Source organism: Rhinichthys klamathensis, unplaced genomic scaffold, assembly GCF_029890125.1.
Source record: "Rhinichthys klamathensis goyatoka isolate OS25496 unplaced genomic scaffold, OSU_Roscu_1.1 h1tg000036l_1, whole genome shotgun sequence".
NCBI classification, from domain to species: Eukaryota; Metazoa; Chordata; class Actinopteri; order Cypriniformes; family Leuciscidae; genus Rhinichthys; species Rhinichthys klamathensis.
In genome coordinates this window covers 6,745,457-6,763,461 of record NW_026606584.1, presented here as the reverse complement: position 1 = coordinate 6,763,461, position 18,005 = coordinate 6,745,457, and the positions used below count along the sequence as shown (strand labels likewise).

The window sequence follows — 18,005 nt, the reverse complement described above, 5'->3', positions numbered from 1 at the left end:
GTACAACAGTTATTACCTGAAAGGACTTTTAAGGGGTATTATAGCTAGACCTTCAATGACCAAGCATGGTTACAAGAAAAAAAGTAACTTAAAGTTGAGTTAGTAAGTAACCTTGTCCTTGGGTAGAACTAAGGATCAAAAGATAAATCCATCTTCCTCTGCTTGGCCTGACTGGAGGCCATTTTGAAATAATCAGTAATATGTGTTGATGTATTAAGGCATGTACAGTAGAAAGTATTTTCACCTGACCAATTTTCTGAGAGAACATTTGGTTTGGTCCGGTTACAAAAGATTAGCCTGTTATCGTAATGTTTTCGACCGAAAACTTGATCACTTGTTCTTATTTCACTTCTGATCATTTTAAGACTATGGATTATCCCTTTTTCCAATTGCCATATGCTCCTGTGCTTTTCACCTTGTTCTAAAACTAGTTTTCTTACAGATATAGTAATTATAGCTCATCAATATCAGAAAACAAGTGCTACCCAGCTTTGTCATGAGCCTCATTTCTTTTACAATGCGCAGTATATTAAGAGTGTTCATCAAGCTGTGAGAAACTTTATAAATAACTTTTTGCTGACTTTGCTTAAAGGCATGTTTTATATACATACAGCTACTACTGCAGTGAAAGCTTCAGAGACAGTTTGTCATGACTCTCTGCCTCATTATACGTGACAGTTACCGATCGGCACTAAAATGTGGGTTGTAGTCTTCTGTCACTCTGCAATTATGTCACAGCTTTTTGTCCACTTATAAAGCCCTTTCTTAAAATTGCTGTATTTTTTAACTGAACTTTTTTTTTTACAGAAAATTGAGCATCCCTTTCAGATTCAAGATGTATACAAATTAGGATAGTGCATACATTGTATTCTTTACTCAATGCTAATGTTTTATGTATTTGAGGAATGGAGAAGAGTATTAATCTAGCATTTGTCGTCGAGTCATACCCACTACTGTCTTAAATAGCCTGTGCAAAGCACTTCATCTTTATTAACATGAGAATTTGACAAAATGGAGTGGAATGGAAAAAAAACAGAGTGCCCACATACAGTTGCTACAGTAAACTTTATAACCTGTAAGTTGATTAAAACGTAATGTAATGCACTTACTGCCTCAGATGCGGCCATCTAATGACAGACAAAACACGTATGTCTGAAATTATCCTAAATTCACTGGTCATAAACATTGTAACTCCCTTTGAACTTGAATTTGGTCAAAAATAATAATATAATGACAGTAATATATGCCGACGATATGAACTGTTTTAGAATATCAAGGAAATGCAATTACTCAGCCTCCTTGTTTATTTATTTTAGATGCTTTTACACATATTTGGGTAATGTATTTAATATAATGCATTGCTTGGGCAGAGATGTACAGTTATCGTTAATTATTTATGTGTGTGCCTACCCATGAGAGCGAAATGGGACTGTGTGTGTGTTTTCAAGGACACAATGAACTCTGGTTCTATTGTGGTCCTACTCCTAGAACCTTAAAAGGAAATCAGCCACCTTAGTTTACAGGAGTTCAAGGACATGAAAAGGCGGACAGTTTGCACCTGCGAGGCCTTAGAAGGATCTTGAGTCTTGGGAAAGTTACAACGTGCGTCAATCAAGAAGATTGTAACCTAACTTTGGCGGTAAACAACAGAGGTATAAAATACTGAAGAGTTGATTGCCTCTTTGGATACTGATACGTCAGAACCCCCGACTCTAAAGCCCAGAGCTGAAGACAAGAAGCCCAGAGCTGTCTACACCTTTGATTGAAAGCATGATTATTGTACAGACTTTGTATTGTCTGCCTTCGAGGCTTTGATTTATAGTGTTTTAAGGCTTTGAGCAAGAACTTACCACAAAAGTCTTGAGTCTTACCACAAGTCTTGACAAAAGTTGAAGCATTTTATGCTTATAATTTAGGCCAGACTCGAATCGACTTCCTTTACCTAACCCGAAAATAAGCAATAATAAGGTTAAAGGTGTTAAGTTTAAAGTACACACCGCATAACAGATGACTGCATGACTGAAATAAGAATAAACAAAACTATTTCAATAAAATATAATCTTGTGCTGTCACACAGGAACTACACCATATTTCATATAATTTAGTGATAAACCAATTACCAATTAAACCAATCTACAGTTTTTCACTGTATATGGTGAGGTAACAAAGTTAACCAATTAACTGTTCACTTTTTTTCTGTAAAAATTACAAACATTTTACAGTCTATTGTAGCTCACATTTGGTAGCACAATATTTTTACCCTCTTGTCCAGTGCATATACCAAATTCCCTCCCTTGAGATGTGATCGACAGACTAGGTTAGAAGGTCATCTGTCTGAACTGTTCTTAGACTCACATCTGGGTCTCTCTGAAGCTTTAGTTGATAGAGGTTTGGTGAGGTCATGTGTAACTGAGCAAATACACACTCCACCTCTCTAATGTTGTGCAATACTCTTGCAGATTTGCCTGGTATTGTCTGGACTCTCCAGCCCAGACCAGCGAAGAATTAATTCTGCATGGACTGCTCTTTTACTGCCACTTTAATGAATTACTAATATCTAATGTTGCTATTAGAGTCGTCATCTTCCTTAGAGCTGTTCTGTCATGTATCTAGTGTGGTGGAATTAAAGTAATAGTCCAGGTTAAATACAAGTTAAGCTTGTAAACGAGTCAAAATTAATTAACATTATGGCTCAAGTGCTATACAAGTAACTTAAAGGGTCATGAACTGCATTGTTTTATTGTTTTATAATGTTTCCTGGGCTGCACTTATTATGTTAGTATGATTTTTACATCAAAATTGTCAGAATTTAGAAATAAAAGGCATTTTAGCCACCCTGATTTTAGCCCTCTGATTTGAACGCCCTGAAGTCTCACAACAGACATGCCCCTTCAAACGGTGTAAACGCCCACTGCTGTGATTGGCTGATATCTTTACTATTACAGCTCTCAAGGTTAACTACTGGTGGAAAGTGTTGATTATAGCACTATATTTAGATCTATAGCATTATATTTAGATCATGGCATGAAAGGTTGCAGTGATGAGAATGTAGGCAATCACAGACATGTTGAGCACATGAATGCTGTGATCTCGTCATTGTTACTCAATTTCTGCACTCTCACAAAAGCTTTCATCATAACTAACAGTGCAAACAGAATGTAAATAAGAGATTTGTTGATTATAACGGGAGTTTTGGCGAGAGTCCAGAACTCAGCCACTGATGAACTTCCGCTGTTTGATTGACAGCTCCAGCGATTGTAAAGGGAGCATTCTTTGATTGCTTTCTATTAGGGGTGTAACGATACGATACACTTGTGTCACGGTTCGGTATGGTTCGGTACGTTTTCGATACAGCAAAAAGAAAGAAATGCCAGAGAAATTTCCTTGATTTAATTTTATTAAATTATATTTTTATTAAAACATAAAGTATGATTTTTTTTTTACTTTGAGCAATGATGGAGCTATACTTGACTACTTTCTCGCTACTTTCTTAGGAGCATATAAAACAAAACAGCTCCTTGGACAAAATGAAATGTAATATTGTAGTAGTTCTAAACAAAGGTTTATTTTAGTTCAGATTAACATTTGAGGGCAGCAATTGTATTCATAATGTCAAAATAAAACCAACGTAATGTTATTTGAAAGCATTATAGCCTATACTATTCCTGCCAAACTTGCATGGTTACAGTTAGTAGTGTTACTACAGTAAATCCATGGTGAATGTTGCTGATCTGTGGACACTGGATAGTTCATTCATGGCACAATGTTTCTTCCTGGTTTGCACGTCAGCGCTGTTTGATCCGTTAATAACGGAGAAATGTGAATGTTTCTCACTAGATCTCGCAGCGATGTAATTACTTCAGTGGCGAATTCAAATGCTTTCTTTACTGGATTTGGCTGTGTAGTAACAGTGCTGCTTGATTAATATCGGCTCGCGCTGCATTGGTCCAAACTGATAAACGGTCCGTCAACCACACAATAACGAGTAGCTCAGTTTCGTTCCACTTACATTACATTTGCCATTTGATGTTGGGCAATGTTGTGGTTACGCCAGCGTCTCTTACATTATGAGCGCGCTTGCCACGCATTTGAAATAACGAAATTTTGGTCGGCAGGAAAAATGGTCCAACGAACTGTTCGGTTTAAAAATGCGTACCGAAAACCGAACCGAAAGCCTCGTACCGAACGGTTCAATACGAATACGTGTACCGTTACACCCCTACTTTCTATATATAATTTAATCAGTCTAAATAAGATTATTTTCATCCTACTAAGAGAAACAATGTGAAGTTGACTGTTTAGTCACTGGTTTGATTTACTGACACACAGACAAAGAATGTCTGACTGTAGCTACATGAATCATTACATATCAGAAATCACTGGTCACAGATCATGCATTGTAATTAACAGTTACTTACATGTTGTGGCATTACTGTCAAGGCCATATCGTAAAAGTCTGTTTGCAAAGCCTGCGCCGAAATTGCGACTGATTTACAAGTGAATTCACAGTGAGATGTACCGAACAAACAACTAATGCTCAACTGAGACATTCACATTGTTGAAAATTAAAAAAACACATTCCTAGCATTAGGACCCTTTAGGTAATATTATTTGTAGTCCAGTTATCCTGTATCGCTCCTCTCTCCTTGTCATCTCACTAACACGCAGTGTCTGTCTTTCACCTATAGGCACATTCTATAACGAGTCATTCTCTGGGCTTGGTTACAATAAAATATGTTTTTGGACTAACAAGGAAGTTTTCAGTTCTGAAACTCATGACTCCTATAGCAAAGTAATGTCAAATCTTCTCATCTTCAAAGTATTGCTCCATATAGTGAGGTAACAAAGGAAAACTGCTGAGACTGAAGGCAAGCCAGTGGGTGATAGATTACTCTTGAAGTGTAATACGCTACTTATATCAAATGACATTACAAAAATTTTAAAGAGTAATGTAATCTATTACATTACACATTTTAGGTAATACAATTTGACTACTTTTTTATAAATTTTATGCCGCTTTTCCACTGCATGGTATGGCTCGGCATGGTATGGCTTGGCTCGGTTAGCTTTTCCACTGCAGTTTAGTACTGCTTAAAAGTGGGTGGCCGTGGCATCATCGTAAACGTGTCACAAACAAATGCACAACACAGGAGCAATAAATAAAGCTGATAATGAATTAAATCATAAAAAAATCTTATTTAAAATAAAAACAATACAAATAAAACACTATAACACAAAAATAAAACACAAAAAGGTGTGACTATTATGACCGTTACCTGACATCAGAGAATTGAAATCATGCAAATGTTTTGTTTTGGAATCTGATTATGTAATCCAGATTACATGTAATCAGTTACAGCTAAAAACTAACGACCTACAACTAACCAGCACTGTTAAGAGCCTCTAATGGCTCCTACTTTGGCCTTAAAATAAAATCATGGCTGAACAGAAGAATAATATCCAAAAAGGAGTGCATTGTTCTGCAAAGGCATTCAAACTGTGGGTTGGTTTTATTGTGTTTGCATCTGAGAAAGTGTGAAATGTATGTGTGTGTCAGTGAGGGCCAAGTTTAATTATGGTTCTCACAAGCTCACAGTTCCCCTCTTCAATCTGCTTCAGCTGGCCCTCAAATGAGACAATGACGAGTAAGGCCTGCTGTGAGTGTACGATAGAGAGCGAATCAGAGAGTGAGAGAGAAACATTTCCATGCTGCCATGAAAAGAAGACATGTACATAAGCACGTGCTACTTATCTCATTGGATTGCTAAAGAGAACCAATATTTATCCAGAACTTATTTTGATGGTGTCAAGTATTCGTCAATGTAACTGTATTCATATTATATGTAGAATCTAATGTCTAGGAACAGTCTACAAGCATAGAGTTCTGTCAGACATCTTACATGAAATGAAAGGCAAATGACAAAAAATCAGCTATTTAGTGTTTGTGTTATTTAGTGTTTTACACTAGCCAAAAGTTTTCTGTGATGGATAGGTTTAGAGGTAGGGTTAGTGTTAGGGGATAGAATATACAGTTTGTACAGTATAAAAACCATTACACCTATGAAGAGTCCCCGTAAACCGTGCGTGTGTGTGTCGTCCTGCATTGTTGGTTTTTAATCACAATTCAGGATCAAACATCCACTTCTGATTGAAGTGAAAGATCAGAGCATGCCAGCAGTCACCAAGGAAACCAAAGGGTAGTTATAAGATTGATGCAGGAATAAATGTATCCATGTTTCAACCAGTGCTACTTGGTGTCTACACATACTGATACACAACATACTGTATAGAAAACACAAGTAAGAGAACACACTACGGTATATAACACTCACGCTTTCCATTTAAGCCACTTATGGAAATTGAGCTGCAAAAATGGGTCATTGAGAAGTCATATATTGACATCACCAAGAGCATATTGACCACCTACTGTACGTTTACATATTCAGTGTCAGTACATACAGTGCATCCGGAAAGTATTCACAGCGCTTTACTTTTTCCACATTTTGTTATGTTACAGCCTTATTCCAAAATGTATTAAATTAATTAGTTTCCTCAAAATTCTACAAACAATACCCCATAATGACAATGTGAAAGAAGTTTGTTTGAAATCTCTGCAAATTTATTTTAAAAAAAGCACATGTGTACATAAGTATTCACAGGCTTTGCTCAATACTTTGTTGAAGCACCTTTGGCACCAATTACAGCCTCAAATCTTTTTGAGTATGATGCTACAAGCTTGGCACACCTATGTTTGGGCAGTTTTTCCCATTCTTCTTTGCAGAACCTCTCAAGCTCCATCAGGTTGGATGGGGAGCGTCGGTGCACAGACATTTTCAGATCTCTCCAGAGATGTTCAATCGGGTTTAGCTCTGGCTGGCCACTCAAGGACATTCAGAGTTGTCCCGTAGCCACTCCTTTGTTATCTTGGCTGTGTGCTTAGTGTCGTAGTCCTGTTGGAAGATGAACCGTTGCACCAGTCTGGAGCAGGTTTTCATCAAGGATGTCTTTGTACATTGCTGCATTCATCTTTCCCTCGATCCTGACTTGTCTCCCAGTTCCTGCTGGTATTGGTATTGGCCAGGTGAAGAGCGGTGCCTGGTTTCCTCCAGACATGACACTTGCCATTCAGACCAAAAGAGTTCAATGTTTGTTTCATCAGACCAGAGAATTTTGTTTCTCATGGTCTGAGAGTCCTCCGGGCGGGCTGTCATGTGCCTTTTACTGAGGAGTGGCTTCCATCTGGCCACTCTACATACAGGCCTGATTGGTGGAGTGCTGCAGAGATTGTTGCTCTTCTGGAAGGTTCTCCTCTCTCCACAGAGAAACGCTGGAGCTCTGTCAGAGTGACCATTGGGTTCTTGGTCACCTCCCTGACTAAGGCCCTTCTCCCCTGATCGCTCAGTTTGGCCGGGCGGCCAGCTCTAGGAAGAGTCCTAGTGGTTCCAAACTTCTTCCATTTTCGGATGATGGAGGCGACTGTGCTCATTGGGACCTGCAATGCTGCAGAAATTGTTCTGTACCCTTTACCAGTTCTGTGCCTTGATACAAGCCTGTCTCGGAGGTCTATAGACAATTCCTTGGACTTCATGGCTTGGTTTGTGCTCTGACATGCACTGTTAATTGTGGGACCTTATGTAGACAGGTGTGTGCCTTTCCAAATCATATCCAATCAACTGAATTTACCACAAGTGGACTCTAATCAAGTTGTAGAAACATCTCAAGGATGATCGGTGGAAACGGGATGAACCTGAGCTCAATTTTGAGTGTCATGGCAAAGACTGTGAATACTTATGTGATTTTTTTTCGTTTTTTCATTTTTTTTCTAATTCGCAAAGATTTCAAACAAACTTCTTCCAAATTGTCATTATGGGGTATTGTTTGTAGAATTTAGAGGAAAATAAGTAATTTAATCCATTTTGGAATAAGGCTGTAACAACATGTGGAAAAAGTGAAGCTCTGTGAATACTTTCCGGATGCACTGTATTGAAGCAATAAGCCCAAAGAACCTGTGCTTTACGGTGATTTTATAACAGCTAAGGGGCATTGTTAGACTTGGTGCAGAGCAGAGAAAATATGAAAATGTAAACAATTAAAAATAATGGAATTGTTGGATAAATACCCCTTTAACTCACTGTAAATGTATGAAACCTTTATTTTTATTTTTGATGGCACTGGTTCTCGTTTTATCACTGAACTGATTTATAATTACACACTATTATTTTGCAACACTTTTGATGTTTAATACGATGCTTGTTTCTTTTTATCTTTCGTAGGGATCCATCACTCCCTCCCTTCGTCCCCATACACCGCAGAGCCCAAAGGTCACAGGTTACCACCCTCAGGGACATTATCATCAGAATTCTTGAATCAGGGTGGTTCTTCAAAGATCCTCCTGTTACTCTGCAATGTTGCTGGATCTGGCCAAGAAGCTACAAGGTGACAAAACCACTACTTCACTATCTTAAACCTAATGTTACAGAAGGATCCCATTTAAGGGTTTCCCAACCTTTTTGCCAACTGAACCCTAAATTGTTTGCTTGAATCCCTCCCTGAAATTTGAATGCTCTAACCTCTTTGATGGATAGTTAAATGGAGCTTAAATGTTTATAATTACAGTTGTGGTCAGAATTACTGGCACCCCTGGTAAATATGACCAATGATGGCTGTAAAAAATAAATCTGCATTGTTTATCCTTTTGATCTTTCTTTAAAAATTTAAATTTAAAAATCTAACCTTTCATTGATAAATATAATGAATAAATCCAACTACAGATGCACTGATACTGGACTCTGCGGAGTGCTGCATCTGGCAGTCTTTGTCCCTAACCTCCCGCTGTCAATCAAAGTCTCACTCCCTCACCCGTGGACACAGGGCAATGGGTGGAAACAGATGACGGATATTCCCCTGGAACACCTACAAATGCCAGGATGACATTTTAGGGCCTGAGAGAGAGAGAGAGAGAGAGAGAGAGAGAGAGAGAAAGAGGAAGTGGAAGAGTTTGTGTACTGCACCTTATTGGCAGATGCCTCCCAGCCTCTGGCCGACATTTGATAGTGAAGTTGCCTTTCTGGTTCAACAATTGCAACAAAATATAAGAGTTATATCAAAAAGTAGGTTCATATTTTCAATGTGGAGAGGTGAATTGTGTAACTTTTGCAATGTTAATTTGATCCTGTCCTAACTTAATGTGCAGAGACAACTTTTTTAAAAAATCCATTCGTAGGTAATTTCCCCAAAGAGTGTGAGTGCTTTGGCTCTGTAGCACTTTCAAAACATTGCTCTGTTTGCTTGAATGTCACTAGTTAGGAGCAGGACTACCTGTAATATCTGATTACTGGGGAAGTGACTATTTTAGTTCTTGGGAAATCTTATTTTTTGTGTGTGGTGCAGCAGTTTGGCTAGCTGACGAAACGACAAACCACACTGCAGCTTATTCTGGCCAATAACTGTCCATTTAGACAGGAGGTAATGGTCTGAACGACATACATAAAGCAAGAGACCGCAGTTTATACCACAATATTAGACTGGTGTGGATAAAAGGGGGCACAGCAATCTCTACCAATGTTTATACAGAAAACACTGGAAAAATAATGGAAATATTTTATAGATTCTACAGACTATCTAGTTAACTTAATGCTTAATAAATTGCTTCAAACTAAACTCTGAATGTCTTTCAAAGATTTGATGTTGCTAACCTGGCAAACTCTGGCAAATCCAGTGATTATTTCATCCTCAACAAGCAAGCATGACTTAATAAATGCTGTGTCGCCTTTGTAATGTTCAGGGAGGGAAGAGTGAGGCAAGGATTTATTGCAGCAGTAGTTTATTTCAAACAAGAAGATAATCCAAATTGTTGAGATGGCAGCTTAGTTTAACCAAGACAAAAACGGATAAACTCGAACTACAGGGCTAGATAGATATATACAGGGGTAAATGAGGAACTAAACAAGACACAGGTGAACATAATCAGAAACCATGAAAACCATAATTGGTAACTATGGAAACAATCTCAAAAACAGGAAGGGAAAACCGAAGCAATGCAACAGAAATATATTTCAGAATAAGAGTCTTAAACAGGTATAACATGACACCCTTACTCTTGTAATGTCAACCAATCAGATTAGAGCTTGCCGGATTGAGAAAGTGCATATTTATATAGTCAGATAATCTTAGAGTAGTGATGCAGGGAAAAATAAATAAGTCTTCGGTCAACATAAAATTGTGCTATCTCTCATTTTGACTTTTGCTTTCTTTCTCCAGGTTTGGGCCTCCGTTCCTGATGAGAGTAGAAAGGACTCTTTCTTGGGATCATTTGCGACAGAGTGTCTGCAATAAGCTTTACTTATTTAAAAAAAATACGATCGTAAAGGTGAGTGTGAGATGATCATAGATTACTACTCTCAGGTTTTGATGTTCGTGCAATGTGCTGCTGTTAGAGCTAGGGTATATGGGATATTGAATTTCTTTATTATGACAGAAGCCTCTCGATAATTATGACACTGCTCTCCCAGCAAGCTTAAATATTCAGATGAGGGATGGATAATCACAGACCAACTATAGGAGATGCAATATAGAAAATATACAATACAGGAGATGGAGAGATGAGGAGAAAGAGAAATGGTCATGTGTACTGTATACACCTGTTGGACTTACTGATTGAATATGAACAAATGTGTTAATTATTATTCATCAGTCATTACCTTAGATACATGCTGAAGCGCTATGTTATTTCCTTATAAGTTTGAATATGCAGGAATGTCACCATAAATGGTCATGTGCCAACGCTGCCCTCTGATCCACTGTTGGATCCGGTTTCCCAAAAAAGAGATTCTTGTTTAAGATTCATGAAGTTTGTCATAAAGTCAGTGAATAATCTTGAATTAAAATTCTAAATATATTTTGAATTACCATAGTATAATATATTTAACTTACAGCTTCATTCATATCATTTAAATGCCATAGATGTCACTGTTTTGTAACACCAGTCTTGTTCATTAGTTATTTGTTCTTACAGTATTAGACCCATTAGATTGTTTAGGAGACTTGAGCTCTACAACAAACTGAATGTATTTAGAACATGTTTCAGAAAATTAATGAGATAGAAAGACACAAGAGATCTTACATTGTCTTCTAAGTGCTTCAGTACAACATATTGCCCAGTACCGCAGAGAGCAGAGTTGTATTGTTTTAACGTCTTCTCAGGATAATAAATTAAAGGACCAATATAAACTCACCTCCTCAAACAAAAGACTGCTGCCGTTTTCATCTGTTAATTGGTTCCCATTAAATCTTTAATTTATCACTCTGTACGCTTGGGTGCAGCTCCATTTTGTTCTATATCTGCTTAAAATCTTGATGTTCCTCTCTTCCTCAGTTCCACTATACTACTGTCATTCCCAGAGAAAGGAATAAACAAATGCCCTTTTTCAAACCTCTTTTAATGCATTAATTCACCCCCAAAAAATGATATTATCAAGAGAATTTCATAATTATTTTCAGTGATGCCAGAAAGTTTGTGAATTAAGAATTTTCCATATTGCAGAAAACATTTGATCTTTATAAGGATCAGATCTTATTCTAAATCCTATATAAAATTTTGATATGTTGTCACTTACTTGCATGTGAACCTTTAGGATTATCAGATATTTGAAAAGGTCATTGGAATAAGGTAATTATTAATGGGATCCAATTGGCCCTGGTCAACTGAACAAAGGTAAACCCGGAGTTGAAAAGAGTTAGTTCACCCAAAAAAATTATGTTTCTGTCATTTTCTCACCCTCATGTTGTTCCAAACCCATAAGACTTCATCTTCAAAACACAAATGAAGATATTTTTAATGAAACTTTCCCTCAATTCAAACTTCAAAAAGTTAATAAAGAGATGGTACAAGTAATACGAATCAAGCTGTTTAATCCAAGTCTTCTGAAGAAACACGATCGTGTTATAAGACGAACAGATTTAATTCAGGCTTTTATTCACATATAAACATTGATCAGCGCACATGCATAGAACACAAAACTCTTTTCCACCTATCAGATTACAGGACTTGCTATTAACCTATACAAGTAAGAAGCTACAATTTTACTTTACATAGGAGTGGTTGTCTAACAAATATCACTCCAGGAGAAAGACATTTTATATTCTAGAAAGAACCCCATGGTAACATCTAAAGGACCTGTGGCCTCTCTTACATTATTTAAGATTAGTGTTTATGAGTCCACCATCCAGCAAACACTCTCCAAGAAGAATATTGCTACCCGTCTAATGTTTGCCAGAGACCGTGAGCCTGAAGACTATTGGAAGAATGTCTTTTGGACAGATTCCTAAATATAACTTTTGGTTTAAATGAGAAGCATTACATTTGGGGAAAAGCAAAATACTGCATTCAATATGATAATAATCCCAACTGTAAAGCACAGTGGTGGCATTATTATTATTGTTTGGGGCTAATTTACTGCCTCTGGACAAGGCTTGAGATCACTGATGGAACGACGAATCCTGCGTGTAGTATAACTTGCTGAAATGAATCATGTCTCTTGTAATCGCTCCATCCGTGTTTCAACGGTGGATAGACGTCAATTAAACAGCTTGTAAAAAATGTCACGTTACATTTATATGGAAACTTGTTTCCACCACAGAATAAAAAATAAAAAAGGTCATTTATTTTGCAATTGCGTGATATATAATTGCGACCTTTTATCTCGCAATTGCGCAATTACATGTTATAAAGTCAGAATTGTGAGAGAGAAACTCGCAATTCTGAGGAAAAAAGTCAGAAGGCAATTATCTTTCGAAAATGTTTATTCTGTGGCGGAAGCAAGCTTCTATACATTTACCTTAGTAAGCAAGTAAGCAAGAAAAAAAATACTATAGAGTATTTTGCTAAATATTAGCACTATAGGCCTATTACATATTATAGTAAAATGTTATTATTATAAAAAACGCATTATATTAATTTGAGTTGTTAATTTTAACCTTTAAGAATAATACCAGCTGACAGGGCTCCCTGTATGTTTACAGCATTAGTTGAGAGATTTTGTACCTGATATTTATCCAAATGAATCGATATTGAATCAGGATCGGAACTGAATCTCAAGCGAAAGGATTTATATCCTGAAATTTGAGTCAAGCCTAACAGTAGGCTACCAGTTATTGTACCATGTAAACATTGTAACATGTTATCACTAAACTTAAGGAAATTCTGTTTAGTTACCAAAACCTTTGGCAATCGCACCAAAAAGTGACCAAAACCTTTTTCTTTCTTTTTTTTTACAAAAGTTGTACTCAAAAGTTGGCAGCCCTGCTCTTATGCTCACCAAGGCTACAATTATTTTATCAAACATATAGTAAAACTGTGATATTATTTCAATTTAAAACTTTTTTCTATTTTTATTCCATTCTGTTTAATTTATTTCAAAATGTCATTTATTCCTTTGATGGCAAAGCTGAATTTCCAGCAGCCATTACTCCAGTCTTCAGTGTCACATGATCCTTCAGAAACCATTCTAATATGCTGATTTGATGCTGAGGTATCATTTCTTCTTAGTTATTTAATATTGTCAGGGGTTGGTGTGCAGCATGCATGATTGAGGTGAGGAGTAAACAAGAGGGAGTAAACAGACTTTATTCTGAATCCATAACTCTCAGGAGATCGTAGGAGAAACTTAGGAGAATAGTTAGAGAATAGAGATAGACAATAAAGAATAGAATTGTTACATTTGTGCTAGAAAGCTGTGTTTTGCCTTCCACAGACTACTGAACTGTTTAAGATGCGTGTGGTGGGTGGGTCGGCTTCCTGCAGTTACCTGTCTCCCAACGACAGCAGACCTCTGTGCCACCCAACTGTGGACAGGTGAGCCCATTCCCCACCTGAAGAACAAATGTTATTTTATGTTTTTGAAAGAAGTCTTTTGCTCACCAAGGCGGAATGTGTTTGGTCAAAAATACAGTAAAAACAGTAATATTGTGAATTATTATTACAATTTTGAATAACTGTTTTATATTTTAATATATTTTAAAATGTAATTTATTCTTGTGATGGCAAAGCTGAATTTTCAGCAGCCATTACTCAAGTCTTTAGTGTCAAATCATTCTGACGTGCTGATTTAGTTCTCAATTAACATTTCTTAGTATTATCACAGCTGAATAACGTAATTTTTTTGTGGAAACCGTGATCATTTTTTTTCAGATTCTTTGATGAATAGAAAGTTCAAAAGAACAACATTCATTTGAAATAGATTTATTTTATTTTTTTTGGACAATGTAAAAGTCTTGTCACTGATCAATTTATCGTCCAATTTCTTATCCTGTCACGGTTCAGTTAGTTCAGTTATGAGACTCTTATTTTGATCTTCTGTTCATTCCTTTTGTTCCTGTGTTTGTTTCTGTTTCCTCAGTTCCTAGGTTACTAGTACACACTTCGTTTGTTACCATAGTTACTGAATATGTTCTTCACCTGTTTCTTGTTTAGTTCACTCATAACTCTTGTATTTCTATCTCAGTGTTTTAGTCTTGAGTTGTTGGTTAGTGTCTTAGTTTGACTAAGCTGTTTTGTTGCCAGTTTCTCCATTGGATAATGATCATCGTTAGCATTGTCTCCTTGGATTATCTTTTTGTTCATTTAAATAAAATACCGTTGCATTTCTTCGCCTTTACACCTTCATGCAGCGTTACACATCCTTGCAGAATTAAAGTTTTTTTTTTGTTATCTTTCTGACCCCAAACCATATGTTTTATACACCCTGAGTCCTTATCAGTGCAGTGCTGCTACTGTAAAAGTTAATATCTCCAGCTGCTTTAAACTTTTTAATTGGTCTCCAAACACCCACATCACAGTATTTTAACCTAGTTTGGACTAATTGTATCCTCTTCTCTGCATCATGTTTGTGAGGCTCTAGAGAGACAAACCCAACAAGCTAAACCATGAAGAGCTCATCCTCACAGTGCTGTAGGTGTAACGCACACGAGTCTCAAAAGCCAATGATCCATTTCTCAATTTAAACAGCTTAAAACTTAGTTCCACAGTCGTGACTGCAGCCTCATCCGCTCCTCTGCCTGCTATTCTGGGCTGTTTTCCTTTCTCTGAAGTGAATATAACAGAAATCTGATGTTTTTATTCGTAAATTTGTTTTACTTTAAAGTTTAAGGTTTTTAAATGAGAGTTCAATAGAATTCTAATCTTTAGTGCAGATTATGTATGAAACCACAAACTAATTCTGGGTTTGATGGTAATGTGTACGTTTGTGTGTGTGTAAAGAAATGACAGGGATAGATGGGATAGATGAAGTGACGCATGAATAATATGTTTTTATTTCTGAATTACATTGAATGTAACTAGTTACTCCCCAACACTGCATACCCCAGTTTTTTTAAGTACCTCGGAGGACCATGGAAATATCAATATATATATATGAAAATGAATATGGTCATCATTCAGTGCCATGGTATATATAAAAGTACCATGGTATTACCATCTGACAGCATCACTATACCAGACTCGAACAGTACATTTTTGTAAGGTTTGGAGATGTGAATGTTTTTAACATGTTGCAGAGGTGTTTGATCATATTTTCTTACCAAAGCATCATTGTTTACTCTCATTTATGTCTGTCACTGTATAAATAGGTTGTTTATTTGTAATTATGATGTTCAGATGATAGCAGAGACGTTCCATTTCTCATGTGGTTACCTGCTGTTCTCTGACGCAAGCTGCTGCTCTTGTGTGCTGAAAGACAGCAGTGTTTAACTGTGCAAGTAATTAAGTTTGTCAGCCATTGCTGAAGATGTATTCATTCATCTATCTAGAGGTTTCACAAGCAAGATTGAGTTAAGACGACCACATTTTCCAAGTAATGACAGGAAGCATATGGTTGCCACAAACATTTATCATCAAAAAGATGGTTCTATGAACAGAAGTTCAGAGAACAGGAAAAAACAATAAAAAGTTTGGTAGCACTTTATTTTACAGTCCTATTTCGCATGTACATACTATGTACTTATTATAGCAGTTACAATAGCTGGGTTATAACTATAGGTAGGTACTAACCGTGAACCTATCCCTAAACCTAACCTTAACCCATGTAGTTACCTTATATTACCAGTACTTTCTTGGGTAAGCACACTGTAAGAACACGTACTGCAAAACACGTACTGAAGTGTAACGCAAAGTTTCAGCGTAACTACTGTGCGTGTGTGTTTGTGTGTGTGTGTGTGTTTGTTTGTTTGTTTTAGATCCCCAAAGTTCAGTTTGAGATAAGGTAAATTGTTAGTGTAAGACGAGTTAAGTTTAAGTGTAAGATAAGAAAACTCCTGTGTGTGTGTGTGTGGAGCTGTCTTCTCAATAGGCCAGCGTTGATGAATCCAAGTGAATTCCCCTCACGTCTCTGAATTATTGTTCCCTGCTTTTAAATCCTCTCAGAAACAATCGCAATTAGCCCAGACGGACTGCGCGTCAGAATTAATCTGGCTTTAGCCCAGCTCTCAGTAAAACTCAGCCATGCTCCAGTCACATCTTCAAATTACGTCACACTCCTTTCTGCCGCAGTTTTTCCCTCTGTCATATTTGATCGATTGTTTGCAAAATTGCACCGGGTGAACAGTGAGGGCCGAGGCTGTAAATGCTGTTTTTCTCTCTTGGTTATTTAGCCAGGTGATTATTGCCATGTGTGCATAGGCTATTTTTTTCAGTCTGAGGACCTGTAATGATAGTGAGAACTACAGACGAATCCTGGTAATTACCATGAATAATAATAATAATAATAGAAAAGCTATTTTTAGACTTGCAATTTTAAAGGATAAATGAAGCTGGCCATTGTTCTGTGACTTACTTTATTTTCTGGACATTTTCCTTTTCTCTCTCCCTCTATATTTTCCTCACGCTTTTGTCTTTGTTTTGTAATGATTATACGGGTTAAAATATATGTTCTTATTAGAAAAACAAAATGAGATTAGAGCCGTATCACAGCGGCACAACATAATCATCATAGTTGAGTCTAGTCATGACCTAGTTGAATGTGGTCATAATTCAGTCATACCTCCCGTCTTGGTAGTTCCTTTACCCTCCCTCCTTTACTGTACAATCAAAGGCAAAAATCCTTAAGTTATTCTATGTATTATACTATACATTAAGATCAAAAGTCTGGGGTCAGTAAGTTGTTTTGTTTTTGTTTTATTTGTTATAAGTTTCTTATGCTCACTAAGACAGCATTTATTGAATCAAAATACAGTAAAACCATTATATTGTGAAATATTATTACAATTTAAAATAACTGTTTTACTATATTTTCAAATGTAATTTATTCCTGCGATGACAAAGCTGAATTTTCAGCATGATTACTCCAATCTTCAGTGTCACATGATCCTTCAGTAATCATTCTAACATGCTGATTTGCTGTTCAAGAAACATTTATTATTTACGATGTTGAATGTTCTCAGGATTATTTGATGAATAGAAAGTTCAAAAGAACAGCATTTATATAAAATGGAAATCTTTTATAAATGTATTTGATCACCTTCAGCAGTCCTTGCACTTTACAATAAGGTTAATTAGTTAACATTAGCTAACTACCTTAGTTAACATGAACTAAGAATGAACAATAGGCCTACTTCGGCAGCATTAATCAATCTTAGATCATATTAATTTTAACATTTACTAATACATTATTAAAATCAAAGGTTGTATTTGTTAACATTAGTTAATGCACAGTGAGCTAACATGAACAAACAAATTAACAGCTGTATTTTTATTAACTAACATTAACAAAGACAATTAATAAATACTGTAGCAAATGTAAGATTGGGGCTCATTGTTAGTTCATGTTAGTTAATACATGAACTAATGAACCTTATTGTAAAGTGATACCAAAATAACTTTCTGACCCTAAACGGTTTTAAGTTATAAATTGACTGTGACTGTCTTACTGTCTAATGCTAATTCATTCTATGAACTTAACACTGATTATAGTCTGCCACCTAGTGGCTGAATACCGAACTCACAATTTGAATCA

The 18,005-nt window shown here is 36.5% G+C and overlaps 1 protein-coding gene across 1 annotated transcript in view; it reads left to right on the top strand.

Moving 5' to 3' along the window:
• usp43a (ubiquitin specific peptidase 43a) overlaps positions 1-18,005 on the top strand; it is a 95,686-nt gene that overhangs the window by 70,644 nt on the left and 7,037 nt on the right. Inside the window, exons 7-9 of the mRNA XM_056246206.1 lie at positions 8,274-8,436; positions 10,261-10,369; positions 13,752-13,852. Coding sequence (XP_056102181.1) covers positions 8,274-8,436; positions 10,261-10,369; positions 13,752-13,852 — 373 coding nt within the window. The remainder of the gene's footprint in view (positions 1-8,273; positions 8,437-10,260; positions 10,370-13,751; positions 13,853-18,005) is intronic.